Here is a 14,513-nt window from a genome sequence, read left to right as displayed (position 1 = left end):
TCCACATAACATTTAGGGCTAAATTTAAAAAGCATGTATCTTAAGTTTTTCTTTTTTGATAATTTACAGGTACATTTTTAAATTATTATTTTATTATATTTAACAGTTACTGAGCATCCACAGTGAGCCAGGCACTGCTCTAAGTGTTTGACAAATTATTAAGTCAATTAATCCTCCCAACAGCCCTATAAGGTGGGTTTTCTCTACGTTCATTTGTTAAAACAAGGAAAGAAAAATTAGGTAACTTGCTCAGGGTCACACAGATTTTAAGGCATGGGGCAAATTTGAAACGAGGCAGGGGGAAAACAGTCAGATTTATTTCAAAATAAGATTTTTAGGAGTGTTCTAAATTATAAGAATTAGAGTATTATTTATATTACACTTTATGCATTGCCAAATTTATTCCATGTCTCCAAATTAGACTGAGGCATTATTAAGTCAATTCTGTTGGTGAAGATATTTGTTACTCAAGTATATTAACTGCCAACAACATGACAGAAAAAAACGACTTATTAATGGAAGTGTTTATACTGAATAAAAATATGTACGTAAAATCTCATTTGCTATTTTAAAATGAAAAAATTTAAGCACTCCATAAATTATAGAAAAAGAAGTTCAGACACCTGCATCTCCAAGATTTTACAACTAAACCTTGCATTGAAAATATTTTCCAGGCAATAAAAAGGATTGGAACAATGATTTCAATGTATATTATGTTGGTTTTTTAGAGTTATATCTCAAAAAATAATTTTAAGATTCTATGTAACCCCCCGTGAAATACTTAGGGCACACCATTGTCACACATTTTATTCAATAACTTCTCTCTGAATATCCAGACAGTTCTTTTTTTTTTTTTTTTTTTTTTTTTTTTTTGAGACGGAGTCTCGCTCTGTCGCCCAGGCTGGAGTGCAGTGGCGCGATCTCGGCTCACAGCAACCTCTGCCTCCCAGGTTCAAGCGACTCTCCTGCGTCAGCCTCCCGAGTAGCTGGGACTACAGGTGCACGCTACCACCTCCAGCTAATTTTTTTGTATTTTTAGGAGAGACAGGGTTTCACCATGTTGGCCAGGATGGTCTGTCTCGATCTCCTGACCTCTTGATCCGCCCGCCTTGGCCTTCCGAAGTGCTGGGATTACAGGCTTGAGCCACCGCGCCCCGCCCTGAATATCCAGACAATTCTAAAATCCGTGGCTACTCCCCTTTGTAGGAACGATCTTCGAAGAAATATCTTTCTTTAACTTGAGGTTGTGCCAATTAAAGAATTGATCGATGTTTTAGGTGATGTGTTATGCTAATTGTTCTGATTTGACCATTATACCTCCATACACGTTTCAAAATAACCCCTATATCCCACAAAAATGTACTATTATCATGTGTCAACTAAAAATAAAAGGAAAGAAAGAGAAAGAGAGAGAGGTCTCTATACCGTGTGCTTGTTTGACCCGTCACCCTCATAGTCGTCCTCAAGTCATTCCTGAAGGGCATACCTTTGAGTTTATTGTGCTCGGAGTCCGCTGGGAAGAGGGAATCTGGGAAGAGCTTGGGGAAGGTGAGTCCCGCATACTTGGGCCGATTCTCCACATAGTTTCTTACTGTGGGTTGCAATTTCTTCATGAATTCTGGACATGGTGTTCCTAGTTGTTCAATTACCTTATTCCACTGGTCAATATCTGAGAATTGAACAGTTAAGGGAAAAAAGAAGTGCAGACCACTAGCCTTTCAACAATTGGGAGACTAATGCTTCTCAAAGTCCTGAACAGTCATTAATTAATGCAACTAGAGTTTTAATAAGCAACAAAGAATGAAAATATAAAAGCAGATATGTCAGGCTATGAGTCTTCTTGAAATTTTAAATTCACTTTTGAAACTTATATACTTGCTAGGCTGGAACAAATCAGGCTATTTCGGTATGTCACTTCCTTTTTCTATCTAAAAATATGGACTGCCTACATTGCCAGGTAGAGTCTTCTGAACCTTTACTGGTTCAGGGTACTGCCCAATTCATGAATCATTTGTTTGCTCAAATAAATTATGCTAAACTTAAAAAAAAAAAAAAGAAACTTACATACTTTTGGAAAACTAGCAATTATTTAACAAAATAAGATATCATGAAATAGTCTTTAGGGTGTACAGATAAAAAGTCATTCAAATAACAAGATGAATCTCATATTCTGCAGATTAACTTCTATATAATCGTGTGTTTTAGAACATCATAGTGACATTTTTATTCTGAAGTTACCTCAAACATTTATATTTTTAAAATGATAAGTACACAAATATTTTAGATTACATTCATTTACATTTTCTTAAATTACCTTTAAGATATTTTTTCTTCTCTAAAAATCTGGAATTTTTTTCTATGCATTATGCATGTCAATATAACTTTTATAGTAAAACAACTCATTAGTTCTTTGTCAAATTCCTAAAAATCATATTTATTAAACAAAGAAGCCACCAATTTCATACCTATTGTTTTACTGCTGACATCACGGAATATTGTTTTCAATGAAATAAGAGGGTGAACAGAGGAATGTTCAATTTAAAACAACAGATTTCTGTCCAAGTACATTCAAGTTTAGAAAGTACATTAAGCATGGTGAATACCACAGAAAAAATATTACCTCTCTATGAAAATTAATACCCTTTTAAATTGGAACTAGCTCTTTTGGCAGACATACTCAATGACTGAGATTCTATTTTTCATCTGTCATTAATATTCAATATATCAGAGCCTCGATAATGATAAACACCATCTACTCTGAAGAACCAACTGGAAACGACTGATTCAAACAGATTTCCTCACATGTGTCAGTGAGTAATAGAGACCTTGGAAATTCCCCCTAAATCCAGTACGGCAAGCAGTATTCTCTCCTATATTGCTTATTCTTCTACAACTCTGTTCTTCGGTGTTAAGTTAGTTAATTCATTTCCACTAAGGTAAGGTGTGACAGTTAAGGGACTCTTACCATAATACTTAGTTGAAGTTTGTCAAATCTTTACTCCTAGCTATTCAAGAGGTTTGGACTGAAGATTGTCAGTCCTGATTAAAGATAAACTTAACTGTATTTAACAAAAATAAATATGTAATACAAACACAGTAGATAGGAGATTGAACAAAGATAAATCAAACTAATGTGCAAATTCTCTTCTTCCTCCCTATAATCTGGCTGAATAAAACTTAAATTACTACATATCCTCTCAGTTATTGGAATAAAAAATATATAACTATGGACTATCAAGATATGAAATGAATGTGGGAAAAACAATAATACTCCTTTATAAAGCAGCAGCAATCATTAAACAAGAACATGCTTGGATAGAAGCTCATCTAATTATCATGTACATGAGAAAATACAGTGGCAATTCAGAATCCCTAGAAATAACGAAACTAAAACATTATATAAGGTTAGAGTTACAAATTAGTCTTAGACAAGAGCCTGTGTTAATACTATGGATATAGGTAAGCTGTAAGTACTTAGACATATTTAAATAGAATACATTAGTGTAGTTAAATAAAACCTAAGTGCTTGTCATTATAAATTATGAAGAGACATTTTTTAACGGTTAGGTTAGCATGCCCTACCAAGTTATCATTTCATCATTGGTCAAACTTCCTCAAAATTCTAACCACTTGATGTCAAGCTTAAAATAGAGGCAAAGAAGATGTCAGGTTTGCTGTAAATAAGTCATTTAACAAAGTTGGCAAAATAATCCCAATACAGTATTATATCCTAATTACATTTGCTAGAATTATAAAGATACACTGTAAAGAATTGCTTTTAAAGAAGTATTCCCAAACAACAAAAAAATTGATAATTTATATTAAAGTTTAAGGAGAATCAGATATTCTGGAATTTGTTAAATAAGAATTGTTAAAATGTTGCTTTTAATAAATCATAATTCGAGTCTAGAGACACAGTGCTCTTTCCTACCTTAGGTTGCTTTTAAATGAAACACTGTTGTGATTCTTGATGCAATGGTTTACAAGGTGGCAAGAATCTTTATCATTGTCAATGAAATAGTTAAATGTTCATATTGCAAATCTGAGTTACAGTGATCTTTAAAAGTCTGTGTCTTTATTTTAACCAGTCCATTTCAAGATTTTTCTTCCCATAAACATATGTGTGTGTGTATCTACATATGGTAAGTACTTGTTTTCAGTTGTTCATAGAATATGAACATGAACAACTATGCCCAATTTAGTTGAGCACATAATTTTTCTTTATAATAATAATTAACCTAACATAAGGCAAGACTGGAAGTCGTACCTCCTGTTTCCATGTTTAGTGCTTGTTTCAAGTATTCCATTAAGAAAAAAGAGTAAATTTGGAATTGATATGGTAAAAAATTGCTTTAATTTGGCCATAAAATTAACGGTGTGTTTCATCACAAGCAATTCCCTTAAAGAATGTTTCTGAAGCCCCTTCCTTAGTCTATCAGGCTGACATATTCCTGTAAAACAATAAATTTTATTAATATTTTATATAGAAAATAAGGTGATCTTTTAAATGGGAAAACAGATTTCCACAATGATTACATTTTTAAAATACACAAAATATTAACTATATTTTATGATTATGTATTAATTGTTAACATGGTAAATATGTTTTTAAAGAATGACCAAAACCATTTTTGTAGAATAATTTATTTGCTTTAGAATACCCATAAATGACCATTTTTATACCACATAGAGTGAGGATTTACAGATCTTAGCCCTGTGAAGTTATCAGAAAAGCAATAAGTATATTTGTTTTTATATTTTTGATGTACTGTTTTAGAAATTATCACCCTTAACATAAATTATGAAATGTATTGAATACAAATGGAAAAATGGCATTTAATAAGAATTATTTGACAGTAAATCACTGGATATAAGTCTAAATTGACTACATAAAAGTAGAGTTATATTGCAAGAAGTTCAATTTTATAAGTAGGGCATGATGTCAAGATAATGTACAAATGTGATAATTACTAAGGTCTTCAATAAATACTATTATAATAGGAGAATAAAACAAAGTAAATATGAATAGCAAAAATTAGTATCTGAAATCCTAAGATTGAAAATTTTTCCAATTAATATTATCAATTAGCTATTAACCTACGTTTCAAGCACTTCTCTTACTTTAGCTTCCTTTGTTAGGGAACTTTCTAAAACAATAATGCCTTAAACATAATGTATGAAAAGGTCAATTTTTGGGCCTCTCATTTGCACAGGCCCCTTTTAAGACTAATCCTTTTCTGTGTATTGTGGGCATAATTATGAACATAATTTGTGCCATCCATATTTAAGCCTTCAGAACTTACGAAGTGGAATCATAAGGAACTATTTAATGGCCTCATCCCACTGTCTCCTTTGAATGACTATATCTTCTGTTTATGTTTTTTTCTATCATTGATTGCTTTTTGTTACTATGAATGTGATTTCCAGAGCTGACAACTCATAGTTTCTGACTTGCTTTCTGCTCTGCTCTAGGCCTTATATCAATACTTTGTGCAGAAATTTTCTGACTTCTCTTTGCAATTTAAAGAACATCAGTGTTTATCTCTAAATTCTTAGCTGTGTTCCTAAAGACAATATTGCCTAATAGCAATGTCGGTATAGAATAGTTCCAGGAGAGGCTTTTATCATGCACGCCAACAGCTCTTTAGGCACAATGTTGAGTAAGCTTGTGTGGCTTTATATTAGCTCGGTAGGAAAGACTTCTGTGATCAATTAGTAATGTCTGCAACAGATGCACAATAAGGAAACTGAAGCACATGTGCCATGTGTTAGGTGTCATTACATTAAACTGTGTTTCCCAAACTCAAATACTCGTAACGTAGGGAACTTATAAAAACACATATCCCTCCTTCCTACTCATCTACAAGATTCTGAGTCCACAGGTCTGGGCTGATATCATAAAAAACATCAGTGGTAATTGTAATCAAGGATGGGATTATATTTTGAGAAATGCTCACGTAGAATATACGAAAAAGTCTCTTGTGAGTTACTAAGTCTAGATGTTCTAAGAGTAAAATACTAACATGTTTCAGTTTTATGACACAAATTAGAATAGGATCAAATTCACCAAAAGATTATTCCACACCTGTTTGTTACTGAAAACTTGGGGGTCAATCACCTGAGAATACTCGGAGAAAGAAAAGTGCTAATCTTTACTTCTTTGACCCATGTAATTTTCCTGCAAAGGCCATGGGAAGTTATAGTAAATGGCACACGTAGGCTCCCAGGAGAGGGAGAAGAATTCTGCCCCTCATCATCTGTGGGAGAACTGAAATTGTATGCTGCTATTACCTGGGGAGTACTACCCATGGAAAGTTCTAATTATAGTTCTTTGTGATTAAATTTGTTAAAAGAATTTTTTTCTAAAAACATTTACAAAGAAATACATATATATATATATACACACACACACAAACATATGATAGAGTTCTGAATCTAGATTTTCATGGTTATGTTTCAAATTGTTTTGTTTCTTTAAAAATGTTTTTAGGGGCAGGCACAGAGGCTTATGCCTGTAATCCCAGCACTTTGGGAGGCCAAGGCAGGAGGATCACCTGAGGCTAGGAGTTTAAGACCAGCCTGACCAACATAGAGAAACCCCTTCTCTACTAAAAATACAAAGTTAGCTGGGCATGGTGGTGCATGCTTGTAATCCCAGCTACTCAGGAGTCTGAGGCAAGAGAATCACTTGAACCCATGAGGCACAGGTTGCGGTGAGCAGAGGTAGCGCCATTGCACTCCAGCCTGGGCAACAATAGAGAAACTCTGTCCTCCCTCCCCCCCAAAAAAGAAAAAGAGAAACATTTTTAGGGTATTTTATATTTAAAAATGTTCTTTTCCTCTCAAAAGTCCTTGTCAGATTCTGGTAACAGGATATATGAATAAGTGAGTTGCAATTGTTCATTGCAACTAACATCTGTTTTAATTATAAATGAGCATAGGAAGAGGAATTATAAGCCAAAACATGAAGCTGGCAAATTAAGTAAAAGGCTATTTGTACACTGGTCCTAGCATATTGCTAGTGTTACAATATGGGACATGGAATATCCAAGGCTAATGTTTGAAGCATGATATAAATCTAATCAGTATTATAATCTATCTTTACTTACAAATCAAAAAATGGAGAGACATGTAACATACAAGCAAATCCAATATATATTAATATGTGTTACAAAGGCAGAATTTTCATTAAGCTATTGAAGGTTAATCTTTGGGGTGTTTCATTTGCACAGGCCTCTTACAAGACTAATTTTTTATTTTAATTTTATTTTTTGTAAATAGCCCCCACCTTCAGTTGTATGATATTCTGACCTCAAAAATTTTGGATTTGATTTTCTCAGCATGGGATAGTATTTTGAAAATGGGAAGAGGCCTTGGAGATCATGTAATTTGGCATCTCTATTTTAAAGCCGAAACATATTAAAGTCCTTTTAAATTTGGTAAATAATTATAAACAAAGAAGCTAATACAAACAGCCTACACTAACAGAAATATAGAATCTACTTAAGAGAAATTTAAGGACACTGTAGAAATTTAAGGACACTGTACTCTGTTCTGTAAGACCAAATCGAGAAAGTTACTTTCATTTCTGTATATAACACTACATACAACGGAAGTTAAGAAGAGGCAATCAAGCTTATATGAAGTCAAGAAAACCTGCCACTTGAAAAGATTTTGATATTTAAACTTAAAAAGGAAGATAGAAGTAATCCCTGCCCCCATCCTAGCATTTTGGTTTCTCTTATTCTGTAGCTATTATCACCTTCATCTAGTACCCTGCACTTTTTAATGTAAATATCATGGTAATAAGAATTTTTGTCTGTTTTATTCACTAATATATCTCTGGAGATAAAAAGTACTCAGTACATAGTAGGTGCTCAAAAATATTTAAGTTATAAATGAATGTCTATTTTATGTCCAATCAGAGTTTTGTACAGACATAATATAAAGAATGGAAAAAATAAAATATTCAAATAAACGATAGGTGAGAAAATCCAGTAATTGAAGAAAGGTTGGAATCTAGGAAACAATGACACTCAAGGAAGATAAATAACAATATATCTATGCTAGGTGCAATGGCTCACTCCTGTAATCCCAGCACTTTGGGAGGCCAAGGCAGGTGGATCACGAGGTCAGGAGATCGAGACCATCCTGGCTAACATGATGAAGCCCCATCTCTACTAAAAATACAAAAGATTAGCTGGCCGTGGTGGCAGGCACCTGTGGTTCCAGCTACTCGGGAGGCTGAGACAGGAGAATGGCGTGAACCTGGGAAGCAGAGCATGCAGTGAGCCAAGATCATGCCATTGCACTCCAGCCTGGGCGACAGAGCAAGACTCCAACTCAAAAAAGGAAAAAAAAAAAAAAAAAAAAAAAGAAAGAAAGAAAGAAAGAAAGAAAAGAAAAAGAAATAAAAAAAAGAAATCCATGCCTAGTCTCATAGTAGAGAAACAGCAGATAATCAAAGACCAAGAAAAAAAATCCCAAATGAAGGAAAATGACAGATTATCTCCTAAAATGACTATTACACTGACAACTGATTATTCACCAGCAATACTGTAAACAAAAAGCAAGTAGAATAATATCTTTCAAATGCCAAAAACAAAATAAATTTCAATGTAAAATTCTATATCTAACCAAACTATCTTTCAGGTAAGAGAACCTCGATTAAAAATAAGAGTTTTATTATCAAAGACTCCACTAAAGATACTTCCAAAATACGTACTTTGGGAGAAAAAAAATAATCATCTCAAAATAAAAGGTCAAAATGTAAGAACTAGTGGTAAGCCAAAAAAAGGGGCAATCATAAGGGTGAATCTAAACAAACACCTTTATTTGAAAAAAAATAATATTGTCAATTTATGAGCCTAAAAAGAAAACTGAAATACTGAACATCAATAGTGTATATAAGTCAGGACAACAACTATCTAAATGAACATGTGCCAAGATTCTTTTATGTTCAGAAGAAAAATTAAAAGAATCATCTTAATTAAAATAGCATTTTATACAAAATTGAACTTTAAATACAACTCCAAAATAAATACCAATAGGGATCTTTTTTAAAAAGTTAATAAGCCAATTCTAAAATCTTAATAGAAGAGCAATGGTGCATTAAGAGTCAAGATAATTCTGAAGATGACAAAAAACAAAGGGTATTTACCCTACCTGATCTAAGTGCACAGCATACATTTATATTCATTAAGAAAGGGTGTTCATCGTGCAGAGATACACAAACCAGTGGAACAGAATATACAGCCCAGGACTTGACACTTCCCCACCAAATATGTGGAAACTTATTAGAGAGACAGAATTATAGATCTGTGAAGAAAGAGTAAGTTAGTCAAAAAATGAAACTGGAATAAAGTGGGTCCTTCTTTCACACATACACAAAAAAATCCATTCCATGTGGACTAATGGTTTAAATGTAAGAGACTAAACTTTAAAATATTTGCAGTAATGTTATAGCACAAGATAGTTTTATATAAGGATTCTTAAGACATAAAACATATAAATTACAGGAAAAAACAGATTGCCAACTTCTAAAATTACTATAAAATAAAACGGGAAAATAATCTAAATACAAGAAGATATTTGTAACACATAAAACTGACAAAAAATAGGTGCCAAGTTATATAAGGAATGTCTACTAATCAACAGAAAATAAAAGCACAATAGAAAAAAATGTGTTCATTCTTTGTTTTATAAAAAAGATATTTTACCAAGGGAAAATACTAGTGGCCAATGAACATAGGAAAAGATCCTTAGCGTCCCTTGTAGACAAGGAAATGTAAATTAAACCTCCAGTGAAATAGTATTTTATATCCAAGGGACTGGTAACAAATTTAAAAATAAATATGACAATAGCAAAACTTGATGAGGATGTGAAGCAGACAGCTACGTATATAAACTGTTACTCTAGAAATCAATTTGATGTTACATGGTAAAGTTTAAAATGTGTACATCTATGACCCCAGGTATTTATTATTAAGAAAACCTTGCACATGTGCTCTTATAAGCATATATTCATATACCATGGTTTATTAAAGGAAAAAAAATACAATCTGTATATATTCCAAAGTTTACTTATAGGGTAATGGGTTAGTTATAGATACTCACAGACTGAAATACTATTCAGCAATGAAAATGAGTTAACTATGTTCAGTCCATGAACATGAATAAATCTAAAAACTATGTTAACTTTTTTAAAAAGCAAGTCACAAGATAACGATGACAGTATGGTATGTAAAATACATAAAACTCAACCATAGATTGCTTAAGGGTAAATATGCATATAGTAAAAACATAAGGAAAGTCGCAGAGATGCTAAAAACAAATATTTAGAATTGTGGCTAACTCTGTGGAAAAGGAAGTTTGTCGTTGGTGTGGAGCACATAAAAGTATTTGAAAGTACTGATAATGTTCTATTTTTTAACTTGAGTGGTAGCATATGTGTGTCTATTTATTAATCTTGTTCAAAAGCTATGCATTTAATATTAACTCACTTAATATAAAATATTTTATAATTTCTTAAGTAAAAATATCAGCTATGATAAAATTCATTACATCTCCCCCCCCCCCCAATTATCCCAACAGTTAAATTTTGATTCATTTGTAGAGCATTGAAAACACATTTGATTGAATAAAATTCAATTAACATATATATAGGAGTTCAGTCAGGATGTTGGGAAAATTGTAAGAAAAAGTTATAGGGAAAGACGCAAACCTTCTTCGAAGGCTGGGAGGTTTTGCAAAAGCTTCAGAGGAGAAATGGCTGAAGGCAGCCAAATTCTGTTACCCAGAGCCTGAGGGCAAAGGGTAGATAACACGGAAATGTAAAGGAACTTATCTAGATACGTTGGTTTACTTATGTCTCCAGAAACCAACCTTTGACCATTCCTGCACAGGACTACTCTCTACTCAGGGGGTTGGCAATGTTAATTACTCACAAATTGTGTTTGCTCCAAGCCTTTGTCATTAAATCTGTACTAAATAAATGCAAGTGTAACCAGCTTATGGGGGCTGCACTCTGGGTTGCACTGCACTCTCATTGGTGGTGCTAAGGAGTGCAGTCCCCCTAGCCACACTGTCAGGCAAAATACCTGTGTCAGAGTACTTTTGTCATCCGTCACTCAGCCAGGGTCTGTAGGACAGACTTGGCACATATATTTAAAATATCTACTAAAAGCAATGTGTTAAACTTTTTTAGGCCCAAAAGATAAAAGACATAATACCTTTTTAACATTTTAAGTTTTGTTATTGAGTTAGTTCATATATTAAGAAGACATGTGTCTGGGGAGGCAGAGCAGGATGACAAAATAGAAGGCTCCACCAATCATTCCCCCTGAAAGGACCCCAATTTAACAACTACCTTTACCAAAAACACCTTCATAAGGACCAAAAATCAGATGACCACTCACAGTATCTGGTTTTAACTCCATATTGCTGAAAGAGGCACCGAAGAGGCAGGAGAAACTGTCTTTAATTGCCAGTACCACCCCTTCCCATCCCCCAGCAGCAATTCTGTGTGCTGGGGAGAGGGAGAGCACAGCATTTGTGAGGACATGAACTCAGTGCTGCCCTTGTTATATCAGAAAGTGAAAATAAACCAAATTCAGTTGACACCTGCCCACGGAAGGAGCATTTAAACCAGCCCTAGCCAGAGGGGAATCGCCAACCCCAGCAGTCAGAACTTGAGCTCCCACAAACCTTACCACTGCAGGTGAAACTTCTCTGGGCTGAGAATAAACTTGAAAGGCAGTAGGGTCACTAGGACTGCAACTCCTAGGAGAGTCCTAGTGCTGAACTGGGCCCAGAGTCAATGGACTTTTGGGGCATGTGACCTACTGAGACACCAGCCAGGGCAGCTAAGGGAGTGCTGGCATACCCCCACCTCTACCCCTATGGTGCATAGCTCATGGCTCCAAAAGAGACCTCTTTCATCCACATGAGGAGAGGAGAGGGAAGAGTGAAAAGAACGTTGCCTTGCATTTTGTATATCAGCTCAATCACAGTAGGCGAGGGTACCAATCAGAGTTGTGAGACCTCCTTCCAGGCCCCAGTTCCCAGATGACATTTCTAGACACACCCTAGGACAGAAAGGAACCCATTGTCTTAAAGGGAAAGACCCAGTCGTATCAGGATTCATCACCTGCTAACTGAAGAGTCCTTGGGCCCTGAATAACCAGCAGCAATACCCTGGTACTATATTGAGGGTCTTGGGTAAAACTCTGAGACTTGCTGGCCTCAGGTGAGACTCAGCACATTCCCAGTTGTGGTGACTATGGGGCGAGACAAAAAAGCAGAGGGAGAGTAAAGGGAACTTTGTCTTATACCTTAGGTACCAGCTTGGCCACAATGTGGGTAGAGCACCAAGCAGGCTCTTGAGGTACCAATTTCAGGATTTGGCTCTTGGATGGCATTTCTGGACCATTCAACTTGGAAAAGAAGAAGTCAAATTATTCTTGTTTGCATATGATATAATGTTATGTTTGCAAAAACAGACTCCATCAAAAAACTATTCAAATTGATAAATTCACTAAAGTCACAGGATACAAAATCAACATAAAAAATCAGTAGCATTTCTGTATGACAGCAGTGAACAATCTGAAGGAGAAATCAAAAGAGTAATCCCATTTACAATATCTACAAATAAAATAAAATACCTAAGAAATAACTTAAGCGAACAAGTGAAAGATCTCTACAATAAAAACTATAAAACACTGATGAAAAGAAATTGAATAGGAAACAAAAAAATGGAAAGATATTACATATTAATGGATTGGAAAAATGAATATTGCTGAAATGTCCATACTACCCAAAGCAATCTACAGATCCAATGCAGTCCCTATCAAAATACAATGGCATTCTTCACAGATAAAAAACACAATCCTAAAGTTTATATGGAACCACAAAAGACCCAGAACAGTCAAAGCTATCCTAAGCAAAAAGAACAAATGGGAGGAAATCACATTACCTGACTTCACACTATACTACACAACTATAGTAACCAAACAGCATGATACTGGCATAAAAACAGACACATAGATCAATAGAACAGAAGATAGAACCCAGAAACAAATCCACACACCTACAGTGAACTCATTTTCAACAAAGGTGCCAAGAACATACACTGGGGAAAAGACAGTCCCTTCAATAAATGGTGTGGAAAAACTGGATATCCATATGCAGAAGAATAAAACCAGATCCCTATCTCTCACCAATACAAAAATACAAATCAAAATGGATTAAAGACATAAATATAAGACTTCAAATTATCAATCTTCTATAAGTAATCATTGGGGAAATTTTCTAGGACATTGGTCTGGGCAGAAATTTATGGAGTAATACCTCCCAAACACAAGCAACCAAAGCAAAAATGGACAAATGGGATCATATCAAACTAAAAACTTCTGCACAGCAAATAAAATAATCAACAAAGTGAAGAGACAACCTACAGAATGAGAGAAAATATTTACAAACTACTCATCTGACAAGGAATTAATAACCAGAATATATAAGGAGCTCAAACGACTCTATAGGAAAAAAATCTAATAATCTGATTAAAAATGGGCAAAATATTTAAATAGACATTTCTCAGAAGAAGATATGCAAATGACAAACAGGCATATGAAAAAGTGCTCAACATCACTGATCATCAGAGAAATGCAAATCAAAACTACAATGAGATATCATCTCACCCCAATTAAAATAACTTACATCCAAAGACAGGCAACAACAAATGCTGGCAAAGATGTAGAGAAAAGGGAACCCTTGTACACTCCTGGAAGTGTAAATTCATGTAATAACTAGGGGAACAGTTCTGTGGTTCCTCAAAAAAACTAAAAATAGAGCTACAATATGATCTGGCAATCCCACTGCTGGGTATATACACAAAAGAAAGGAAATCAGTATATTGAAGAGATACCTGCACTCACATATTTGTTGCAGCCCTGTTCACAATAGCCAAGACTTGGAAGCAACCTAAGCATCCATCAAGAGATGAATGCATAAAGAAAATGTGATACATTTAAAAATGTTAAGTGAAATAAGCAAAGCACAGAAAGACAAACACCACATGTTCTCATTTACAAGTGGGAGCTGAACAATGAGAACACATGGACACAGGGAGGGGAATAATACACACTGGGGCCTGTCAGGGAAGCCAGGTGGGTGGAGGGAGAGCATTAGGAAAAATAGCTAATGCATGCTGGGCTTAATACCTAGGCAATGAGTTGATAGGTGCAGCAAACCACCATGGTCCACGTTTACCTATGTAACAAACCTGCATATCCTGCACATGTACCCTGGAACTTAAAACGAAAATTAAAATTAATTTTAAAAATCAAAACAATTGAACTCATCGAGATAGAGTAGAAGGATGGTTACCAGAGGCTGGAAAGGATAGCAGAGGAGGTGGTGGATGGGGATGGTTAATGGCTAAAATAAAAAGTTAGAAAGAATTAATAAGATCTAGTATTTGGTAGCACAACAGGGTGACTATAGTAAATAATAAT

At 34.6% G+C, this 14,513-nt stretch overlaps 1 protein-coding gene across 8 annotated transcripts in view; it reads right to left on the bottom strand.

Moving 5' to 3' along the window:
- Positions 1–14,513, bottom strand: part of MAPK10 (mitogen-activated protein kinase 10) — a 445,883-nt gene that overhangs the window by 56,374 nt on the left and 374,996 nt on the right. For all 8 annotated transcript variants that reach the window (XM_050790476.1, XM_050790479.1, XM_050790481.1 and 5 more), the window contains one exon: positions 1,487–1,669. In XM_050790476.1, the coding sequence (XP_050646433.1) occupies positions 1,487–1,669 (183 nt within the window). The remainder of the gene's footprint in view (positions 1–1,486; positions 1,670–14,513) is intronic.

This window comes from Macaca thibetana, chromosome 5 (genome assembly GCF_024542745.1).
Source record: "Macaca thibetana thibetana isolate TM-01 chromosome 5, ASM2454274v1, whole genome shotgun sequence".
Classification (NCBI taxonomy): Eukaryota; Metazoa; Chordata; class Mammalia; order Primates; family Cercopithecidae; genus Macaca; species Macaca thibetana.
This window is presented reverse-complemented; position numbering and strand designations above follow the sequence as displayed.